Raw genomic sequence first — 18,487 nt, forward strand, 5'->3', positions numbered from 1 at the left:
GGTGTTCGCCCCTTTCCCGCCACAGCCGCCTTTTGTCATGCAAAGGTCGAGGTGCAAGACTGAATGATCGAAATTTGGGACCGAGAGAGAGAAACGCCAGGAAAAGCTTTCGCGGGTATCCCCAGCGGCGACGTTGCTGCTAAGATTATCGGCACCAGGAAAGCCGAGAAAGTTGGGTTTGTCCGTCTCGAGCAAGACGATCGCCGGGAACGCATCGGAATGGGGATTTCGGGATGAGCGCTTGCGATCCTTCTTCGTCAATTTGTACTGCTTCAAGTCAGAAAAAAAAGAACACCTCTATTGGACGGAGCGATAGTAATGACGTACTGACGGCGGGGACGCCTGAGATGGAAATGGCTCCATATTATGGGCATTCCTTTCGAAGAGGAGTGGCAGTCCAGATCTGAGGCGACTATCGTGTAATCGGCAGGAAGCTCATGAATGCGGATGGCAAGATTTGGGTAGAACCAGTCTCGTAGAATATTTCCGTCGGGTAGTTGTGTGCCTGCAAATCAGACACGAAGCCTGCGGGTAGAATTTTGGTTTTCGAGGGTGAAAGCAAACGGTGAAATTCGGGAGTGCACCTTTCAAGTGGGGTGGAGGGTGAGAAGTTGGATGCAAAGAAGGAAGGAACCATCTTGAGGTGCCCTCGGCGCCTGCCCAATCTTTCCTCGTCTGCGTCATCAAGTGCCGCCTTCGCAGGAAACCTCTTCTTTGGCAAGTGTTTGACTCGGTGTTTAATTTTCTTCTGTCGATTATAAAATTTCACCAATTAAGCAAATAAGGTTAATTAATCAATGAGCACAGAAATCATTAGTCAACATTTCAAACTTGTAACTTGATCATTGCCGGGTCGACATTACTGAACAACGAATATTCTATCTGTTCCAAGGATTCTCTCATTTCTCCATGGGATAGACAGATTCATTGCGGTGAACATCTAGAAAAAAAAGACAAAACAAGAGGAAAGAAAGAGAATGTTGCAGATCCTGGTTACAAGATTTCGAGATACTAAGACCAGCTTGCTAATATTTTCGTAGCCTAGAAGCTCAATGAGCCAAGTAACACTCAAGCTGACTCGCTGGAAAGACAAACGACTCTTTGTGGAGGAAATCGGTTCCCCTGCCAATTGCATCTCTTACTTCCCTTCTAACTGATATGGCTCTCGTTCGGGAAGTATCCTCTTTCTCTTGAAATTCAAACCAATAACGGCTTCAGCTAATCTCCAATAGAAAATGGGCTGTGGCTGCCCCATAGAACATCAATAATTGCTCCGAGAATTGGATAGCATATGTAACCACTTACAAGAAACCTCCAAGTCTTTTGATTAATGGGCAGATGATTTTGACATGTCAACTGTTGGTCACCGTTTGAAATACAGTGAAAATCGCTCATCAACGAGTTGAAAACCCGTCAAGGCTCATTTTGGTTGCTTCAACACTTTCCGATGTCAGACCAAGACCTGCAGAGCTGTCTTGAGCCCTAAGAAGTCTGGGCATCCAAGATAACGATGACTTGTGTGTCCGGGCGTTTAAGTCTTGATAACCCAAGCCGGGTGAAGTCGAGATAACATACCGGTCTCTACGGAAAAGTCTAGGCGTTCGTAGACTTGCAGAAGTTCGCATTCAATCTTGCATGCATACCGCAACAACCGTTAACGCCGGTTGGATGACAGCTCTTGGCATCCCACACGAACCGGGCCGGTCAAGACACGGGGCACAGACCAGCCGGGATGCCGCCCCGGGCCCACTTTGAGTCGCTGGTAGTCGATATCCGGGCAGAATTGCACGAATCGTGAATCGCCGCGCGAAGGAAAAAAAAGCACGGAAACAGCAGTATGTCTGCCCGGCACGCAGATAAACCAACCGCTGATAACGACCGTATCTCTGGAATGTGGAAACGCGGGGGTGATGAGCTGTGGGACTCGAGATACGGACGTTGTTTGAACGTTCGCCGGTCGCCCAGCCAAGGCATCTGTTGGTCCCCCCGAGGTTGAAGATAACACGGCTTGTCTTGGGTTATCCCGGCACCTGTGCGCCGCTGGTTTTCTGAGTTTGGAGGAGTCGCATTCGCGAAGATAACAGAGCGGGGTTGCAGATACGCCAACTGCGACGGCTTGCGGGCAAGATGTTCAGAGGTGCACGGTGGCAGAAGAAATGCCGAGACGATCGTCCATAATTAGGATCGATAAGAGAATATAACATAAGGATGCTCCCGTTCCTTCTTTTCTTGAAATACATTACTTAGCCGGCTCTGTGACTGGTCGAGTTGTGCATCTTCCCCGAACTGTTTTCCGGCCACAGCCAACCGTTGCCCGCCATGGCCGACATCAAGACAGCGAAGGATGCTACCGATAACGCCGATATGGCGGAGGCATACACGGCCAAGGTCAATCTTTCCGAGCACGAACTGGAATTGGAGCAGGCGTTGCAGAACTATGTTCCAGACTCTGAGGCTGAGAAGGCCTTGGTTAGGAAGTTGGACATGTACATGGGTAAGGCGTGATTAGCTGGAGCCCAGGCCGCACCTTCACTCTAACGAACGATAGGTCCTACGCTATGGTTCATGTACATTCTAGCGTACATTGACAGGCAGAATATCGTACGTTCGTCCTATCAACCTCTACAAGGATGTTTCTGACAAGTACCTTTAGGGAAATGCCAAAGTTGCCGGCATGGGAACCGACCTCAATCTCAGTGACGACCGTAAGTGTCTAGAGACTTTCATACCCACGTCTGACTCCTAACGCCACGCAGAGTATGCCATGCTGCTATCCATCTTCTTCATTGGCTACCTAGTTTGCGAAGTGCCCTCGAACATGATTCTCACAAGATCCCGCCCGTCGTGGTACCTTCCCGGCATCATGATTATCTGGGGCGCCATCTGCGCCGTCATGTCTGTGGTCAAGAACTACCAAGGAATGCTAGCTCTACGATTCTTCCTTGGTTGCATCGAGGCTGGGTTCTTTCCCGGCGTTTTATATGTCATGACTTGCTGGTACAAGAAGGCTGAAATTGGTAAGTACTCTCACCGGTGTCGTCGGGAAGAGCCATCTGCCGCGGCGGAACGCTCCAAACAAGACCCACCAAACCCAGCCCACGTCATCTTTGGTACTAACGTGAAATTGCAATCTAGGAAAGCGGTTCTCGATCTTTTACACCGCCTCCGTTTGCTCGGGCGCCATGAGCGGCCTCCTGGCTGGTGCAATCACTGGAAATATGGAAGGTGTCCGGGGTATGCGCGGATGGAGATGGCTTTACCTGATCGAAGGCGTCTGCACCATCGGATTCGCTATCGGCCTCAAGTTCATCTTGCTCGACTTCCCCGAGACCACGAAGCGGTTCTCATTGGAGGAACGTCAACTTGCCGTGGTCCGAATGATCCACGACCGTAATACCACCGCGGCCAGACACGGGCAAAAGCTCACTCACTGGCAGTCGCTCAAGGCGGCTCTGGCGGACCCTCGGACGTACATCTTCATGGTTCTGTTCACCATGGACCTTGGTTCTTGCACCATCTCCTACTTCATTCCCACAATTGTCAAGCAGATGGGATACACCTCGGTCATGGCCCAGTACATGACGATTCCTATCTGGATGGTCGGCGCAGTGTTCTTAGTCGTCCTCTCATATACTGCGGATAAGACCAGGGACCGCCGGTGGCACATTACAGGATGCATGGGTCTAAGCTTCATCTGCACCATTGTCTGCGTGACAGTCTCCAACCCCAAGGTGGTCTACGCCATGCTGTGCTTCTACATTGCAGGCCTGTACACGTCTCTGCCGCTGATGCTTAATTGGACCTCGGAAACCATCGCCCTCCCTGCGGAAAAGCGCGCAGTTGTCGTGGCCCTGGTCAACTCCGTCGGCAATCTCTCGGCGGTCTATGGAAGCCGACTGTGGCCTTCCTCGGACGGGCCCCGCTTCGTCAAGGGGTTCGCGACCACCGGTGCCTTCACCGGCTTCGGAACCATTTTGGCCGCGCTCATCCCGATCATTTTCTCGTATCTCCCCAAGGAGGGCCGCACCAAGGCAGAGCGCGAGATTCTGGAACGCGAGAGAGAGTTTGTCGAGAATCGAGTCCCCGGCGAAGTCTAAAAGAATTAAAATCGTATGAGCCCAGGAATTGCGAGATGGTCCGGACTGTGGGGGACGTTGCTTTTCCTTCCCACAAAAAGGGTGGTAGGGCGGAGGAAGAAGGGGTTCTGGCCAAATAAGCAATATAAATATATGAGCTGCAACTTTGAGTGCAATTGACGCAGTCCTGACAAAGCCGTATGTTATGGGACTGTCTTTCCGTCAGCGGAATGTTACATGCTGATCGCAAAAGCCAAGCAGCAGCTGGCCGGCCTTGATTTCTGGAGCTGACACTCGCTTCTATCCGTCCATCTGACCGCTGGTGACTGTTGCGGTCGGCACTCTGAGCCGAGATCTCATTCCTTGAAGAAAGGGGAACAGCCCGGGAATACTGGGTTTTGGGGGCGTTAATGGGATTTAATGGGGTTTTATGGGTTTGCGTTCCCACAACAGGTGCCCACGGGTTCCGTCTCACCGGCTCGCGCGATCCTTTGAAGAATTGAAGAATTTGGACGTCGCCACCACGGCATCCACAATTTCAGGGACGCATCATTTTCTCGTGGCTTGATAATTCTCCTTGGACGGCTCGAGATGTGGCTCCCCACCGGGCTCGCTCAGTGGGCTGGACTTTGAGGCTCAATCTGTTCCTTGGCATGCATATCCTGGCCTGGGAACCTCGGGCAATTCGTCCCGGCATGGCACACCCCTGAAAGCTTGAAAAGGGCGTCGTATGCGAAATGCAATCACGCCGCTTCCCTCACCAGACTACAGACCGCTTTAACCCCATCCAGCAAGTCAGCCTTTCCGTGCCACTCTGACTCGAAACAGGCCAGGGGAGACTCGCGCGGATAAGCATGAAAAAAAGTCTGCAATCTCTTTTACTTTTCTTTCATCATCCCCTATCCGCAGCCCATGCCCTTGGCAGTCCTTTCGTTTAAACATGGCTCACGCCTGCTGAGCACACGTGCGACGCGTAAAGCAACGCCCAAAGTCAAGGGAGAGAGCTTGAGCTTGGGCCAGGGGTGATGAAGAGGAGCCCTTGACGTGTGTGTGATGCGCCAACCGCGGGTTTATGCTTAACAGATCATATCCATCTTCGAGAAGACATAATGACAACGGAGAGCGACCGAGCCTAGAAGCTTCTTAGCTTATTCCCACATCCCCGTTCGCTTGGGTTTTCCATGCCCACCACTCACCGTCGAGCGCCGCCATGCCAGGTGCCGAATTGCGCGGAAGGATGCGAGAAGACACCACCCAACAAATGCGCCGTGGCGGGAAATTCGAACCGTTTCATCGGTACGACTTTTGGGAATGCCAAGAACCAGCTACGATGACCTCGGATGCAGCAGAGGAACATTTCGCCTGCGTTACCCCATGTTGAATGGCGGAAATACCTACGAGGAGAGACATTGCAGACGGGGCAATTGTGTCTCTTCTGCATGCGCTACGTGCCAACTGCCGCTGATGGTACCGCGTGACAACGCACCCAGGCACCTGGGCTCCTCGGCTCCATCGATGGCAGTCTCTAGCCCCGGCTTTGGCCCCTACACGTGCCCTACCGGCGGAGACGTGTAATCCGCTCCTTTTACATCTCATTGATGGAAGTCGCTGACGGTGCGTTTGCGAGGCTTGTTGTTGATGCTCGATTCGGTTGGTGCCGCCGGTGCTATCACCAAACAACCCCGGCGCCAACGTACGTGGTAGATGAAGGGGTTTCGGAGCGCAGTAAAACCCCACGAATCAGTGGAGAGGCTCCACCACTCTATCCCTCGAACAAGTCGGCTCCGGCACCCACGCCATGGGATTTTCGGAAAGTAGTGTGGGTGGCTTTTGCTTTGCGCCCTCGGCCGATTACAGATTTTGAGGCCTTGGAGGGCTAGAGCCTAGACAGCTTGTCAGTAAGATGAGGTTGTCTTGTCGTTTTCGTCCCTGTTGGTGGGGGTTGTGCAGGGCTGCTCAGGGGGCGGAGAGGAACGGCGGAGGGAAAGACGAGACGAGACTAAAATGGAGCTGAGAAACAGAGGGAGGAACAATGAACCAACAGAGTGTATATATCATCGACCTCAGCCGGCTGTTCTTGACTTGGGAAGATCCTTTCTTCAGCAGCTTTCGCTCTTCAACATTCTCTCTTTATTCAACTACCGACTCCACATTCATTCTTTTGTACCTACTATTTCTGTTCGTTCCGAAAGCTTAGCACCATGAGATCTGCATCTATCCTCTCCGCGGCACTGGCTGCCCTTGCTCCCCTGGCCTCGGCCGCGGACGCCGTTTCTGGCGCCGCTGAAGGCTTTGCCAAGGGCGTCACTGGCGGTGGCAGCGCCACTCCCGTCTACCCTTCCACCACTGCCGAGCTCGCCTCCTACCTCAAGGACTCTTCCGCTCGCGTCATTGTCCTGACCAAGACCTTTGACTTCACCGGTACCGAGGGAACTACCACCGAGACCGGCTGCGCACCCTACGGCACTGCTTCTGCCTGCCAGGTTGCTATTAACAAGGACAACTGGTGAGTAAACAGTCTGAAACATTGTTTCCTTGCATTGTTACTGATGTCGAGGTGGTCAGGTGCACCAACTACCAGCCCAACGCCCCCAAGGTCTCTGTCAGCTACGACAAGGTAGGAAACCGAACAGGGATTGTTTCTAAACTTCTCTGACATCGTCTAGGCGCCTTTCAATCCTCTTATTGTCGGCAGCAATAAATCTATCATAGGAAGGGGTTCTGCTGGTGTGATCAAGGGCAAGGGTCTTCGCATTACCAACTCTGCCAAGAACGTCATCATCCAGAACGTGAGTTGAGTCTCTGCTAAGTTTCGAACATATTTAGCTGACAAACGTAGATTCACATCACGAACCTGAACCCCAAGTACGTCTGGGGAGGTGATGCTATCTCTCTGGACGGCACCGACCTCGTTTGGATCGACCACGTCAAGACCTCCCTGATCGGTCGCCAGCACATTGTCCTCGGCAACGGTGCCTCTAACCGTGTTACCATCTCCAACAACGAGATTGACGGCTCTACTTCTTGGTCTGCCACCTGCGACAACCACCACTACTGGGGTGTCTACCTGACCGGCAGCAACGACATGGTCACCTTCAGCAGTAAGACACTCTTCACCACAATACCCACCAGCCTAAGTTGTACATGTACTAACGCCATTTTCCCCAGAGAACTACATCCATCACACCTCCGGCCGTTCCCCCAAGATCGCTGGCAACTCGTACGTCCAACTTGATATCCCGATTTGACCCAGCGTCACCATCGTGCCCTAAGATGTCTAAACTAACGGCTTTTGCCCCGACAGCCTCGTCCACATCTCAGGTAATTATTTCTATGCCAACAGCGGTACGTATATTTCTCTATTACAAGCTTTTAAAGCATTTCATGATGTTGTGGTCGTTCTACAACTTCTATGCTTGGTTTTCTGCACCTCCGGGCTCCGGGACGGACCCGACTCGGTACAGTGGGTCAGCGAGTGCACGGACCATCCGGCCTAGCCAAGTGCCATCCGGGCAGCCACAATGACCCTTCCCATCTTGTGTCATTCAGAAGACAGACTTCAGATGGCTAACGTTTTTCTTTACAGGTCACGCCATGGAGGCCGATGCTGGTGCCAAGGTTGTCCTCGAGGGCAACGTCTTCCAGAACGTCGTTGCTGCCATGCAGACTGGTCTGGCCGGCAAGGTCTTCTCCAGCCCCGATGCCAACACCAACGCTCAGTGCTCCAGCTACCTTGGCCACACCTGCCAGCTCAACGCTTACGGCAGCTCTGGCTCTCTCTCCGGCTCCGACACCAGCATTCTCTCCAGCCTCTCTGGCAAGAACGTCGCTGCCACTGTCACCGCCAACGACGCCAAGAACGTCCCCAACACCGCTGGCTTTGGAAAGATCTAAGCTTTGGCTGATGGGATTGTCTCTGGCCGGGATGAGGCTCTGGAGGAGTCGCCTGGTTTCAGTTGAAGTAGTTGAGAGGAAGCAAGGGGGTTGAGTCAAGGCACACGAGTGACCAACGACAGATTCATGTACATATCTTACCTTTTACCGTCGAGGACGTAAATACTATGCTTGATGCATCAATTTCTTCATCTGTCGTCTAATATTCGTAATCTTGTGAAACTCTCTTGAAGCAGCATCGGTACAAATCGAATAGAGACCACAACATCCTGCTGTGCATAGCTAGATTCTCTGTGTCAATGATTTCAATCGAAGACGACACCAACAGAGATCACAGTAGTGTAATATTGCGTAGACAATAGAATCGATAATAGAGACTCAGACAATAAGAAACATGATAGCGACGAAGACGACAGACACAACGACAGAACCTCAAGGTACTCAGACCCATTCAAGGCATCTCAGGCAGGCCGGGATCAATTGCTCGTGACGTATCTAAAAGCCTTCATGGTCAAAAGCACGATGAGACCTGATTTTTTGACTCGTGTTTCAGATTGGCGTGAAGTACATGTCCAACAGGTGTCAGGGCACTTGAGTGGTGCATCCGCTAAATGTAAGGATCTCAGACTTGTGACCATTTTTGATAGTTCGACAATACATGGACGAGATCAGAATGAGTCAAGATCGAGGCCAACTATTATATTAGATGATGGAAACCCAACCGCCGCCTGCTGTAGCCGTATCTAAGCACTGGCTGAAGGGTTTGAGAAACGCCAGGCTAATTGAAGGAGGCCCAGGCCAGACTGTCGGAGAGAGGAAAGAAACAACACTTTTGGCTCATGTCATTAACATACGGAACTCTGCATTGAAGCACGATATCGCACCTGAAGTCAGCGAATGACTTTTGTGATTCGTTCACACTTAGAAGGCATACATACCGCCGTCCTATTGAGCCTGCGCACTTTAAGGCGAGAGGTTTGAGTCTTAGAAATACACATCCACAGACAAACGAATAGAGATCTACGTTTGGCCACTCTTAGAAAAAAAAGTAAAATTGCACACGTTATCCTTTTGCGGAATGGTCATGCAACGCATGAGGGCACATGAGTTACCCGACTTATTCAGAAGAAGGGTCTTGAGGCTCCACTAGCAACTTTCAAAAGAAGCTTTCCAAGGCAAATATTTAGATAAGTAGGTATATGAGAAAAGTAGACTCTCGGTGAACTCCTTCCGTATCTGAAATTACGAGAATGCTCCAGCTGTGAGGAGGCCGACTCGACTCCAACTAGGAAAGACCGCGTCCAATGAGGAACTTCTACCTGCCATTTGTTTTTCTTTTTCTAAAAATAGAAAAAATTACTCGCTCTTCTTTTCAGAACTCTCAACTGCAACCCTGCGATCTTTCAGTCATTCAGCCAGATCATAAGCAGATAAGGCCAACAGAAGTCTCAAGCTTTTCGTTCTACGAAGATACTATTCACGAATAAGTCTTTCCCGGCATACTTTATTGCACTGATCGACGCTGACCACAGTGAAAACTTAGCCGCAATGAAGAGCAAGCTTTCCTCTTCCTCAGCCCCAGAGTGGCTGGGGAGCAAAGATCGAATCATCGCCCCCGTTCAAGAAAGCACCTTGGACGTCATCTCAAAGATCCGACGTGGTATACACACGGTACGGGGGGGAATCGGTGCAAATGAGGAGCGAAATCTGAGAGAAGTTCTGCAACAATTGGTTGATGATCTTGGAGGGCTTGAGAAGATGTTGTCGGGCACAACGAAGCGACGCAGAGAGGGCGACAAGTCAGTCATCGATACGAAGCGCCGCAAAACGGATCGCTCAGGAGAATCCTCTCACCACAACGAGAACTCCGTTTCCCCACCTCACATCGCAGCAGATGTTCATTGCAAGATCGAAAAGATCGAGGATGACGACGAGCTGCACAGAACCATGTCTTCCACCCCCGTCATTGATCTCACCTCGGACGCTACATCAGACGCGGAGAGTCGTCAGACTTCCACGACCCACATGCTTGATGCTCCTTTGGCTCCCAAAGCGACGACGAATGAGGAAGGTGGACATGAAAATGACGAAGATGCTGTCTTAAGGCTGCTCCTCAAGGAGGAAGATGGTGATGGCAGTGATGAGGAGACATGTGATGCTACGGTCGAGCCGCAGGAGGCTCACCAAGACGAAAGCCTCAACGCCATCGAAGTGTGGTTTCGAGACAATGTTCACCGCGGGCACGAACTTTTGGGCTTACTTGCACTGGTTGACTTTCACGAGTCCGATCCTGCCAACTGCAAGGTCGGCCGTGAAATCTGCCGTAATCTTCGAAGAAAAGTCGAAGTGGCTGAGCAGTCAATGGGGTGCGATTGGGAGAAGACCGTTGGCCCGCTGGCTCGAGCCGTCTCTGCGCACCTGGCAGATGCAGGCGAGAATTTGGAGGATGTCCTGGAGAGGTTTCAAGACCATGCGAAGGAGATCGAACCTAAGCCTAACTTCGACGACCTGATGCTCGACAACGCGGAGTACATCGACCGATTCAGACCCTCGGGGAAGCACAGCATCTACAGCACTGGCGTTGAACGCATTCCTAGCCTCACGCCTGACACGTCAGAGCTCTTTCTGCCAGACTGCCCAAAGACATTCCGCAGCTCCAACTGCCGTCCTCACCTCTCCCCTCCGATCGCGGCAAGAACACCCAACAAAGCCGAGCAAAGCCAAGGCCTCCTCGACCTCATCAACGCATCGACCGTGTCCCGGGGCCTGCAAGCCATCTACACGCCAGGAAGTAGCTCTCAGAAAGATAACATGGGTAGTTCACGCATGTTCTCGGAGCCCAAAAAGGTGCGTTGGGATATCGAAAAGGAGACTGACGCCGAAAGTGGAAAGGACTTGTCCGGAGACAGAAGCGAAGCGAGTGATGAAGACGACAGCGACGAGGAGTCCGATCAAGAATCGGAGAGCGATGGCGACGAGTACAGCGACGAGGACGACAACGGAGAGGACACAGAAGACGATCATGGATGCACTAACGTCCGCGTCAACCAAAGGCAGATGCATTTTCTGAAAGACATCCTGGAGGACCACGGTCAACAAGAGGGACCCGACTCGTGTTGCTCCGGAGAGCACGAAGATCTGGAACACGATCTCGACATGTGTGAGGCTCTCGCAGACGAAATGGCGGGGGAAATGATGATTGCCAGAGTCGCTTACGACATTGCTAAACACTTTAACGAGTTCGGTTTTAGTCCAAGGAAGACCCTCAAGAGGTACATCACGTCCGGAAAGAACTGTGAATGGAACCCCTGGGGTAAGGAGGAGTTGGTTGCTGCTGGAAAGTTGAAGCCTTGGTTTAGAGAGAGAGCCTGGTACTCGGACAAACACTGAAGTCTTGGACAGAGGTCGAGAGGCCCGAAGGTATTGACACCATGAGGACCTCTGATTATTGGGCCGGAGAGGGAAGGACACCGATAGGTTTAAAAGGCTCAACACAGCCATGGTGTATTGGGAGCGAGATAAGCGACGATGAACCATGAAATTGACTTCCAACGTATTTATGGACTCACAGCCTGCTTGAAAAAACGACGTAGCATTTAAACCTTTTGTAGCTTGAATCCACCACTCTGAAAATACCGCGCCGATGCAAAAACACCTGCTGATGCAAAAATGGCCAACCCGCAAAACAGTTGCAAGCCGAGATAGTCACCCCCGCGTGCATCAACGATTGCGCTCGCTATGGGACTGCCTGTGAGAGCACCAAAAGACTGGAATGCGAACGCCGTACCGGTTCGAGCACCGATCTCTCTGATATCGGAGATCTGAGCTATGAGGGTGGGCCCGATAGATGTCAGACCAGATGAGCAGAAGCCGAATGCTGCTGTAAAGATGAGAATTCCGGCGTCATTCTTGATCGGGATCCAGAGCGCTAAACAAGAAATTCCCGTAAGGGTGGCGATGGTGATCATAATGTTGTATCGGCCGACTCTGTCAGCCAACAAGCCTGGGACGATACGCCCGACGATTCTATTTCCATTCAGTTAGTAATTAGAGTTATCCAGTGACCGAGGTTGGCGACGTACCCAACGGCGTGCATGATAGGCAGCAGGTAAATGACCAACTCCTCGTCCATGCCCTGAGCTCTAGCTTGTAGAATCACAAAGTTGTACGGAACAAACAGGCCGAGAAAGACCAAGAAGAGCCCGAAGACTGTTGACATCATGGTTGGTTCTCGAATACCTCGGAAGTACTCCTTCATGTCTACTGGCTTTTGTTCTGGCTTGAGGCGAGATCTGACTGTGCAGTTGGCGATGATGAGGAGGAACAGAAACATGAAGCCAACGCAGCGTATCGCCCAGCCGAACCCGATCCTATCAATCAACTTAGGAATCATGATAGGTAAGATGATGCCACCGCAAGAGGATCCGGACATCATGATGCCAAAGGCCATCCCGCGTCGACGATGGAACCAGGTGACGAGGCACGACATGGCGGCGCTGGTCACTGCGCTCGCGCCGATGGGACAGACGATGCCCTGAGCGAGGAAGAAATGATAGTATTTGGTGCCCAAAGACTCCATCATCATGCCAAACACATAAGTGATGGTACCACCGAAGAGAATCCATCGTGGCCCGTACTTGTCAAAGACAAATCCCCACTAGCCTTCACGTCAGCTGAAAGTTTGTAATTGTAATTCAAAGAAGCGACGTACAATGATGGGTAAGAAGTTCATGGTCCATTGCATGAAACTGGTGATCCATGATACAGTGGATGAAGAATACTCTCGAAGCGCTTCATTGACGTAGTATGTCTGGAAAACGCCGATGCTGTTGCCCAGACCGTAAGTACATAAGAGAACGCACCAGCTGCCAAACAGCACCGTGAGAGCTTCTCGTCCACCTTCAGGAAACCCGTCGGCAGCCGCATCGGTCTCAGGAATCGTGGTCACGCCTTGTTCCATGGTTCTCGGGTCAAGATGGCGCTCATGTTCCCCACTAGTATTCGGACCCGATGCGGGCGGCATTCGGGGCTCATCAACTGGCTCACCGGCCCCATTTCCCGGACCTGGAATCGTCGCTTTCTCCATCATACACCACACGGATATCCGGAAAAATCACCGGACAATTCAGAAACCGGCCGGGAGATGTTACTTCTAAAATTGAATATGGCAAAAGAGTCTTAAATACCCCAGGTTAGTCTCAAGCAGACCTTGGAGTGGAGCCCCACGGGGAAGCTCCTCTAACGTTATTTCCATTACCTAAATGTGGACTGCAGGGTGAACGAATTTCCACCATACATACGGGGTACTTTCGCTTCGCTCACCATGCCAACCCCGAATGACGCGAGCTTAAGCCCAGAAAAGTTCGGGCCGAGCCTATGGACGCGTCCGGAGGTGTTGTCCGAGGCGGAGACTCGCGCATCGGGCGAAGTACCGGGCCGGAGTCCCGAACCGAAACATTTGGTCTTTGTCAGAATTTGATTATTCTGATTCTTGATTCTTGATCCTTGAGGGGACAATTGAAACTTCAATCCTGTCCGAATCGCCTTTGACAACGACCTATCTCAGCGCCTTTTGAACGCCCTTGATCACAACCGCCAATCGCTCGATACCTTCAACAATTTCCTCCTCCTCATGCCACGCCCAGCAAAGTCTCGCGCCGCTGTAGTATGACTCCCTACCCCTTTGCTCACTGTTAGGGTCATCAGGCACGCCGAATATCAGGCCTGGCCCAATCTTCAAGTTGAAGTCTTCAAAAGAAACCCGCGAAATTTCCGACGCAAAGTCGGCGCCGTCATCGCCAAAGGTTATGTAGAGGAAGAAGCCACCAGCCACACCGCTCTCTTGTGCGGCGTCCTCCGCAGCAATTCTTACGCCCAGGGGATAGAGAACACGTTTGATTGTGTTGACCATGGCATAGTAGCGCTTCTGGTAGGTAGGAATTAGGACTTCGTTGATGTGCCGAGTCAGAGCCCCCTCTGCGAGCACGTTTTCCACGAAGAGAGAGGAAAAGTGAGCTTGCCCGCCACCTGAAGCCGTAGCGCCGCTGCAAGCAAGTCAGTCTTCTTGTCAAGCGTGAGAGCATGGGCGAAGCGCTTACACAGTACGAATGTTGGTGCAGAAAACGGGGGTTGCTTCAATCCAGCCAAGCCTCATGCCAGGCGCAATAATTTTGGAGAAGGAGCCATTACTGACCGCATTTCCAAACGTTGATGTGCCCTCTAGCTCTCTGTCCACATCTACCAAGCGTGGGCTAGACTGTGGAAGAGCTTCAGCTGAGACACCCTCCTTCGCCGGCCACCGGAGCACGTCGTAGACATCGTCAGATATCAGCAGAGCATCATGCTTTCTCGCCAACTGCACAAGTCTCTTCCTGTTTTCCAAAGTCATGGTTTTCCCACTAGGGTTCGAAAAAGTTGGGATAAGATAGACCACATGGCGATACACCTTGGGATATCCCAGCTTCGCCGACTTGCTCGGTCCTGAAGTCTTGTCCGGCCAGGTCTCATTGACGCGTTGTAGCTCGCTTGCGAGAAAGTCGAGATCCACGCCGTCTGGCCCTTCTGGTGTGCCTCGGATGCGGCCCGCGAGACCTGCATCTCTAAAGATGGGGCATGCGAGGAAGTATGTAGGCTCGACCATCCAGACCGCGCGGGTGTAGACTGGGTCTGTGAACTTTTGAAGAATTGTCGCTAAGCCATTTGATGCACCGTTTGTCTCGCCAATTCGAGCGCCTGGAATAGAGCCGGCAGCCGGCTGATAAAAATCATTCAGCCATTTTCCGATCAAATCTCGCAGAGACGGCCTGCCAAGTCCAGCTCCATATCTAAGAAGCTCTTTCGCAACATCTTCTTGACGGAACAAGGAGGAAGAAGCAGCCTCAAGGTCTTTCACTGGGTGCAAGCGGGGAGTCGGCCATCCTCCTTGGAGATTAATGAACGAGTGCGGCTCAGAGTTGGTGATTCTCATGTTAGGCAGGTGGAGAGGTGTTGATTCTAAGTTGATGGTGCTCCTCCCAGGCTCAATCCATGTTCATAAAGGGGAGCTGGCGTTTTATCGCGGGGCTGGGATTCGTCGGTGAGAATGACGAACAGCGGGTCCTGATATGCGAAATACCGACTTTTAAAGACGATAGCGCATCCCAAGATTGGCAGGTCGCATGAAGCCGACATAGGTCGGGGGCTCCCCGACGCTGCATTCTTTTCGAGCACGCGGTCACGGGGATATCTGGCAGAATGGTCATTTAAGAGATACTAGACTTACGGAGTTGATTCTCCCGAAATACGATTGAATTGTCACGACGGGCCCGATGCTTTCATCCGCGGAAATGTGGACCCAGGAAGGCCGGTGACGCCCGCAACCGGAGTCAACTCCCGGTCGAGGAACGCCGATCTCGGACTTGTTCTCGACGCGACCCCACAGCTATGATCGGACCATACCTCAATCTTTGCGGGACGGCACTGCGGCAGCGACATCTTGACTCTACTGCCTGCCTCTTTGTATGCTTGGTCCAGGTACCTTGACATCAAGAAACCACACTATGGCTACGAAGTCTTCGGACAATAGGCACTTCGTGGTGCTTGGAGGCGGCGTAATCGGCCTCTCAACAGCGATTACCCTCCGAAGTAGATATCCATCAGCGCGCATCACCATTCTAGCAGAATACTTCCCCGGCGACTACCATATCGACTACTGCTCCCCATGGGCCGGCGCAAACTGGTGTTCCTCAGCAAGCGACAATGGGCTCCTCGAGTCATTCGACCGCGTTACCTTTGAGAGGTTCAAGGAAATTGCCAAGCACACCCCCGAAGCAGGAATCAAGAGTTCGCCTCTTAGAATGATTTTTGACCAGAAGATTGAGGATGCCGAGATACTCAGCGAAGGAACTGGCAAATTGTGGTATGATGATTTGGTCGGTGGCGCAGTCTCGCTGAACGAGAATGAGCTGCCCAAGGGGGCTGTGTTTGGACTAGACTTGCCCTCCACCTTTGTGATCAATTCCCAAATTTACCTTCAGTGGTTGGTGTTACCCACCTCGAACTCAGATTGACTGCTGTGATTAACTCGGCCCAGGCTTTTGGAAGAATGTAGGCAAGGGGGCGTGTCTCTGCTCCGGCGTCAGATTACCCACATCAAAGAGGCTCGCATTTCTGCCGACGTCGTCGCTGTCTTCAACTGCACTGGCTTAGGATCATATCATCTCGGCGGAGTTGAAGACAAAGCCATGTACCCAACTCGAGGGCAAACGGTCCTGGTCGAACAGCCCATTCAGCCACTGGAGCGGATGTACTTTCGATCGCCTCGTCGAGTCGACAACGACACTACGTATGTCTTCCAGCGTCCTCTCGCTGGAGGCATCGTTCTTGGTGGCTGCCGCGAGGACGGTAACTGGGACAAGAACGTGGATACCGAGTTGGCGAAAAGGATCATGGAAAGATGCTGTGCTTTGGCTCCTGAGTTAGGCAGGCCTGAAGATCTGAAGGTGATCAAGCATGGTGTGGGCTTAAGACCAAATCGTAAGGGCGGCCCTAGAATTGAGGCCGAGAAGGGCGGGGATGGTCTGGTAATACATAATTACGGTGCCTCTGGTGCAGGATATCAGGCATCATGGTGAGTTGATCCGCAACAGCAAGAAACTGTGAACATGGCTAACATCAAAATAGGGGCATGGTAGCACATGCAGTGGAGTTAGCACAAGAGCAGCTGGAAGCCGCGTCACAATTGGTATCGAAGTTGTGAAGTAACATCGATTCATAGTATGCCTTCGTAAATATCCCCAGCGGAAGGCAGGAAGTGCGGGGTACACTGCGAGGGGAGCTAGCGATTGAGCATCGTTATTCTTCTCATCTATTGTGACTAGCTTTCATTTTTCTGATTGTGGAGGACGGAATTAGACCTAGACAAAATAGCATATTCTCCCAGTAGACGATATATACCAAACTACAAAAAACGGGCTTTGGAATCTCCGTGTGAAACTAGATCCTTGCGCAGATGGCGACACTGTGTGGTGAGATGAAAAGCGCCACGACAGCGAGCACTGTAGCTCCAGCCGGATGTGCGCCTAGCACAGCCTCGATGAGACTAAGTATTTCCCGCAAATGGCCATGACGAACATGACTGAGTCATCCAGATTATTGCCAAGTCAACCTTCTTCGCTGCTTATCTTCCATACAACTTGTCCTCTTCATGTCTCAGCATCCGCCCTTCAAGTTTTAATTCCACAGGGCAACTTCCCCGCACTCCTTGCAGCGACGAATATGACAGCACCTGCGAACCCGATCTCTCGACACAAATTCACGATTCTGCCGGAATACTTTATAGACTACTATAAAACAGCCGATGACAGTCCCGGAGGCAAAGCGACGACGCAAGCCGGCCTAGGTCTGCTCGACAAGGCTTTTGGAGACACGACCCAACGTCAGGAAAGCGGGGATACTAAGCCGTGGGACCGTTTCGCGGCACATGTCAACCGACTCAACGATGAAAGTCCCGATGGGGTGGATTACAAAGTGCTCTACCTAACCAGACACGGCCTCGGGTACCACAATGTTCAGGCGGCCAAGGTTGGGACGGCAGATTGGGATGTGAGCAGCGTCTTCTGGATACGGCGGCCTGACCCTTTCTAACCTACAATAGAGATATTGGTCGCGACTTGACGGTGATGGGGTCGTCACATGGCTCGATGCAGAGCTTGTCGACACAGGCATCACTCAGGCCAGAGATTTGAGTGTTTTTTGGAAGGCTGCTACGGCTGCTGAAGGAGTTCCCTTTCCAGAGTCATTCTACACGAGTCCCCTTCGGCGTTGCCTCGAGACCAGCAAGCTTGTCTTTGGCGATCTAGTGGAAGGCAGAGGCCAGCAATTCAGACCTGTCATCAAAGAAGGGCTGAGAGAGCGTATGACCGATCATACTTGTGACAAGAGGAGCTCGAGGACGTGGATCGAAGGAGCCTATCCCAAGTACATCATCGAATCTGGCTTCACCGAGGAAGACCAGCTCTGGAAGGCGGACCAGTTTGAGACCACGGAAAGTCATGTCGCAAGGAAGCAGCAAGTTCTGGATGAGATCTTTTCGACCGATCCCAGCCAATTCGTGTCATTAACCGTCCACTCTTACGCCATAGCTGCCATATTGCGAGTCGGGGGCCAGGAAGAGTTCCGGGTTCGAGAGGGCTCCAGCATCGCAGTGCTGGTCCGGGGAGAAAGAGTTGCGACTTCAACATAGAGTATCCCATTTAGTTCAAAGATTGACAACCAATCAGGTAAACCTCGAACTTGGTCTTGATTCTTCTGCCGCATAAAACGCACCGGGTGGGTAGGCCATGTGGTAAATCCGCGCATCATTTCAGATTCTCAGTCACTTTCTCAATCATACATTGTTCGCGGATGGCTCCTTAAAACTTTGGTGAAGATGGTATTCGAAATTTACGAGGACTGCTTTTACAAAAGTGCCTCCAGATCTGGGGTGGATCAGGCCATGGCTGTGAGTTGTGGGAGGCCGCCTACGCTGTTGCCTAAAC

At 51.9% G+C, this 18,487-nt stretch overlaps 7 protein-coding genes across 7 annotated transcripts; 5 read left to right on the top strand and 2 right to left on the bottom strand.

Moving 5' to 3' along the window:
- Positions 1-2,319: 2,319 nt before the first annotated feature.
- CGCA056_v002191 (putative transporter) lies at positions 2,320-4,097 on the top strand (the record flags this gene model as incomplete). The annotated part of the gene is made up of 5 exons (XM_037317450.1): positions 2,320-2,494; positions 2,549-2,601; positions 2,654-2,705; positions 2,757-3,017; positions 3,136-4,097. 5 exons carry the CDS (start codon positions 2,320-2,322, stop codon positions 4,095-4,097), a joined length of 1,503 nt encoding a protein of 500 aa, XP_037183776.1.
- A 2,180-nt stretch (positions 4,098-6,277) lies between these two features.
- Positions 6,278-7,970, top strand: PNLA (Pectin lyase; the record flags this gene model as incomplete). Its single annotated transcript, XM_037317451.1, has 7 exons — positions 6,278-6,582; positions 6,642-6,693; positions 6,743-6,865; positions 6,916-7,177; positions 7,245-7,296; positions 7,381-7,421; positions 7,663-7,970. 7 exons carry the CDS (start codon positions 6,278-6,280, stop codon positions 7,968-7,970), a joined length of 1,143 nt encoding a protein of 380 aa, XP_037183775.1.
- Positions 7,971-9,995: 2,025 nt separating this feature from the next.
- CGCA056_v002193 (uncharacterized protein) lies at positions 9,996-11,360 on the top strand (the record flags this gene model as incomplete). The annotated part of the gene is made up of 1 exon (XM_037317452.1): positions 9,996-11,360. One exon carries the CDS (start codon positions 9,996-9,998, stop codon positions 11,358-11,360), a length of 1,365 nt encoding a protein of 454 aa, XP_037183774.1.
- A 206-nt stretch (positions 11,361-11,566) lies between these two features.
- On the bottom strand, positions 11,567-12,930 carry asaE-7 (MFS transporter asaE; the record flags this gene model as incomplete). The annotated part of the gene is made up of 3 exons (XM_037317453.1): positions 11,567-11,996; positions 12,053-12,627; positions 12,682-12,930. 3 exons carry the CDS (start codon positions 12,928-12,930, stop codon positions 11,567-11,569), a joined length of 1,254 nt encoding a protein of 417 aa, XP_037183773.1.
- A 597-nt stretch (positions 12,931-13,527) lies between these two features.
- On the bottom strand, positions 13,528-14,937 carry CGCA056_v002195 (Uncharacterized protein; the record flags this gene model as incomplete). The annotated part of the gene is made up of 2 exons (XM_037317454.1): positions 13,528-14,014; positions 14,069-14,937. 2 exons carry the CDS (start codon positions 14,935-14,937, stop codon positions 13,528-13,530), a joined length of 1,356 nt encoding a protein of 451 aa, XP_037183772.1.
- Positions 14,938-15,508: 571 nt separating this feature from the next.
- dao1-1 (D-amino-acid oxidase) lies at positions 15,509-16,707 on the top strand (the record flags this gene model as incomplete). Its single annotated transcript, XM_037317455.1, has 3 exons — positions 15,509-15,987; positions 16,042-16,578; positions 16,632-16,707. 3 exons carry the CDS (start codon positions 15,509-15,511, stop codon positions 16,705-16,707), a joined length of 1,092 nt encoding a protein of 363 aa, XP_037183771.1.
- Positions 16,708-17,225: 518 nt separating this feature from the next.
- CGCA056_v002197 (putative phosphoglycerate mutase) lies at positions 17,226-18,192 on the top strand (the record flags this gene model as incomplete). Its single annotated transcript, XM_037317456.1, has 2 exons — positions 17,226-17,552; positions 17,605-18,192. The coding sequence occupies 2 exons, from the start codon at positions 17,226-17,228 to the stop codon at positions 18,190-18,192; spliced, it is 915 nt and encodes a 304-aa protein (XP_037183770.1).
- Between the last annotated feature and the right edge of the window lie 295 nt (positions 18,193-18,487).

Source organism: Colletotrichum aenigma (genome assembly GCF_013390185.1).
Source record: "Colletotrichum aenigma strain Cg56 chromosome Unknown KSG_Cg56_contig02, whole genome shotgun sequence".
NCBI classification, from domain to species: domain Eukaryota; kingdom Fungi; phylum Ascomycota; class Sordariomycetes; order Glomerellales; family Glomerellaceae; genus Colletotrichum; species Colletotrichum aenigma.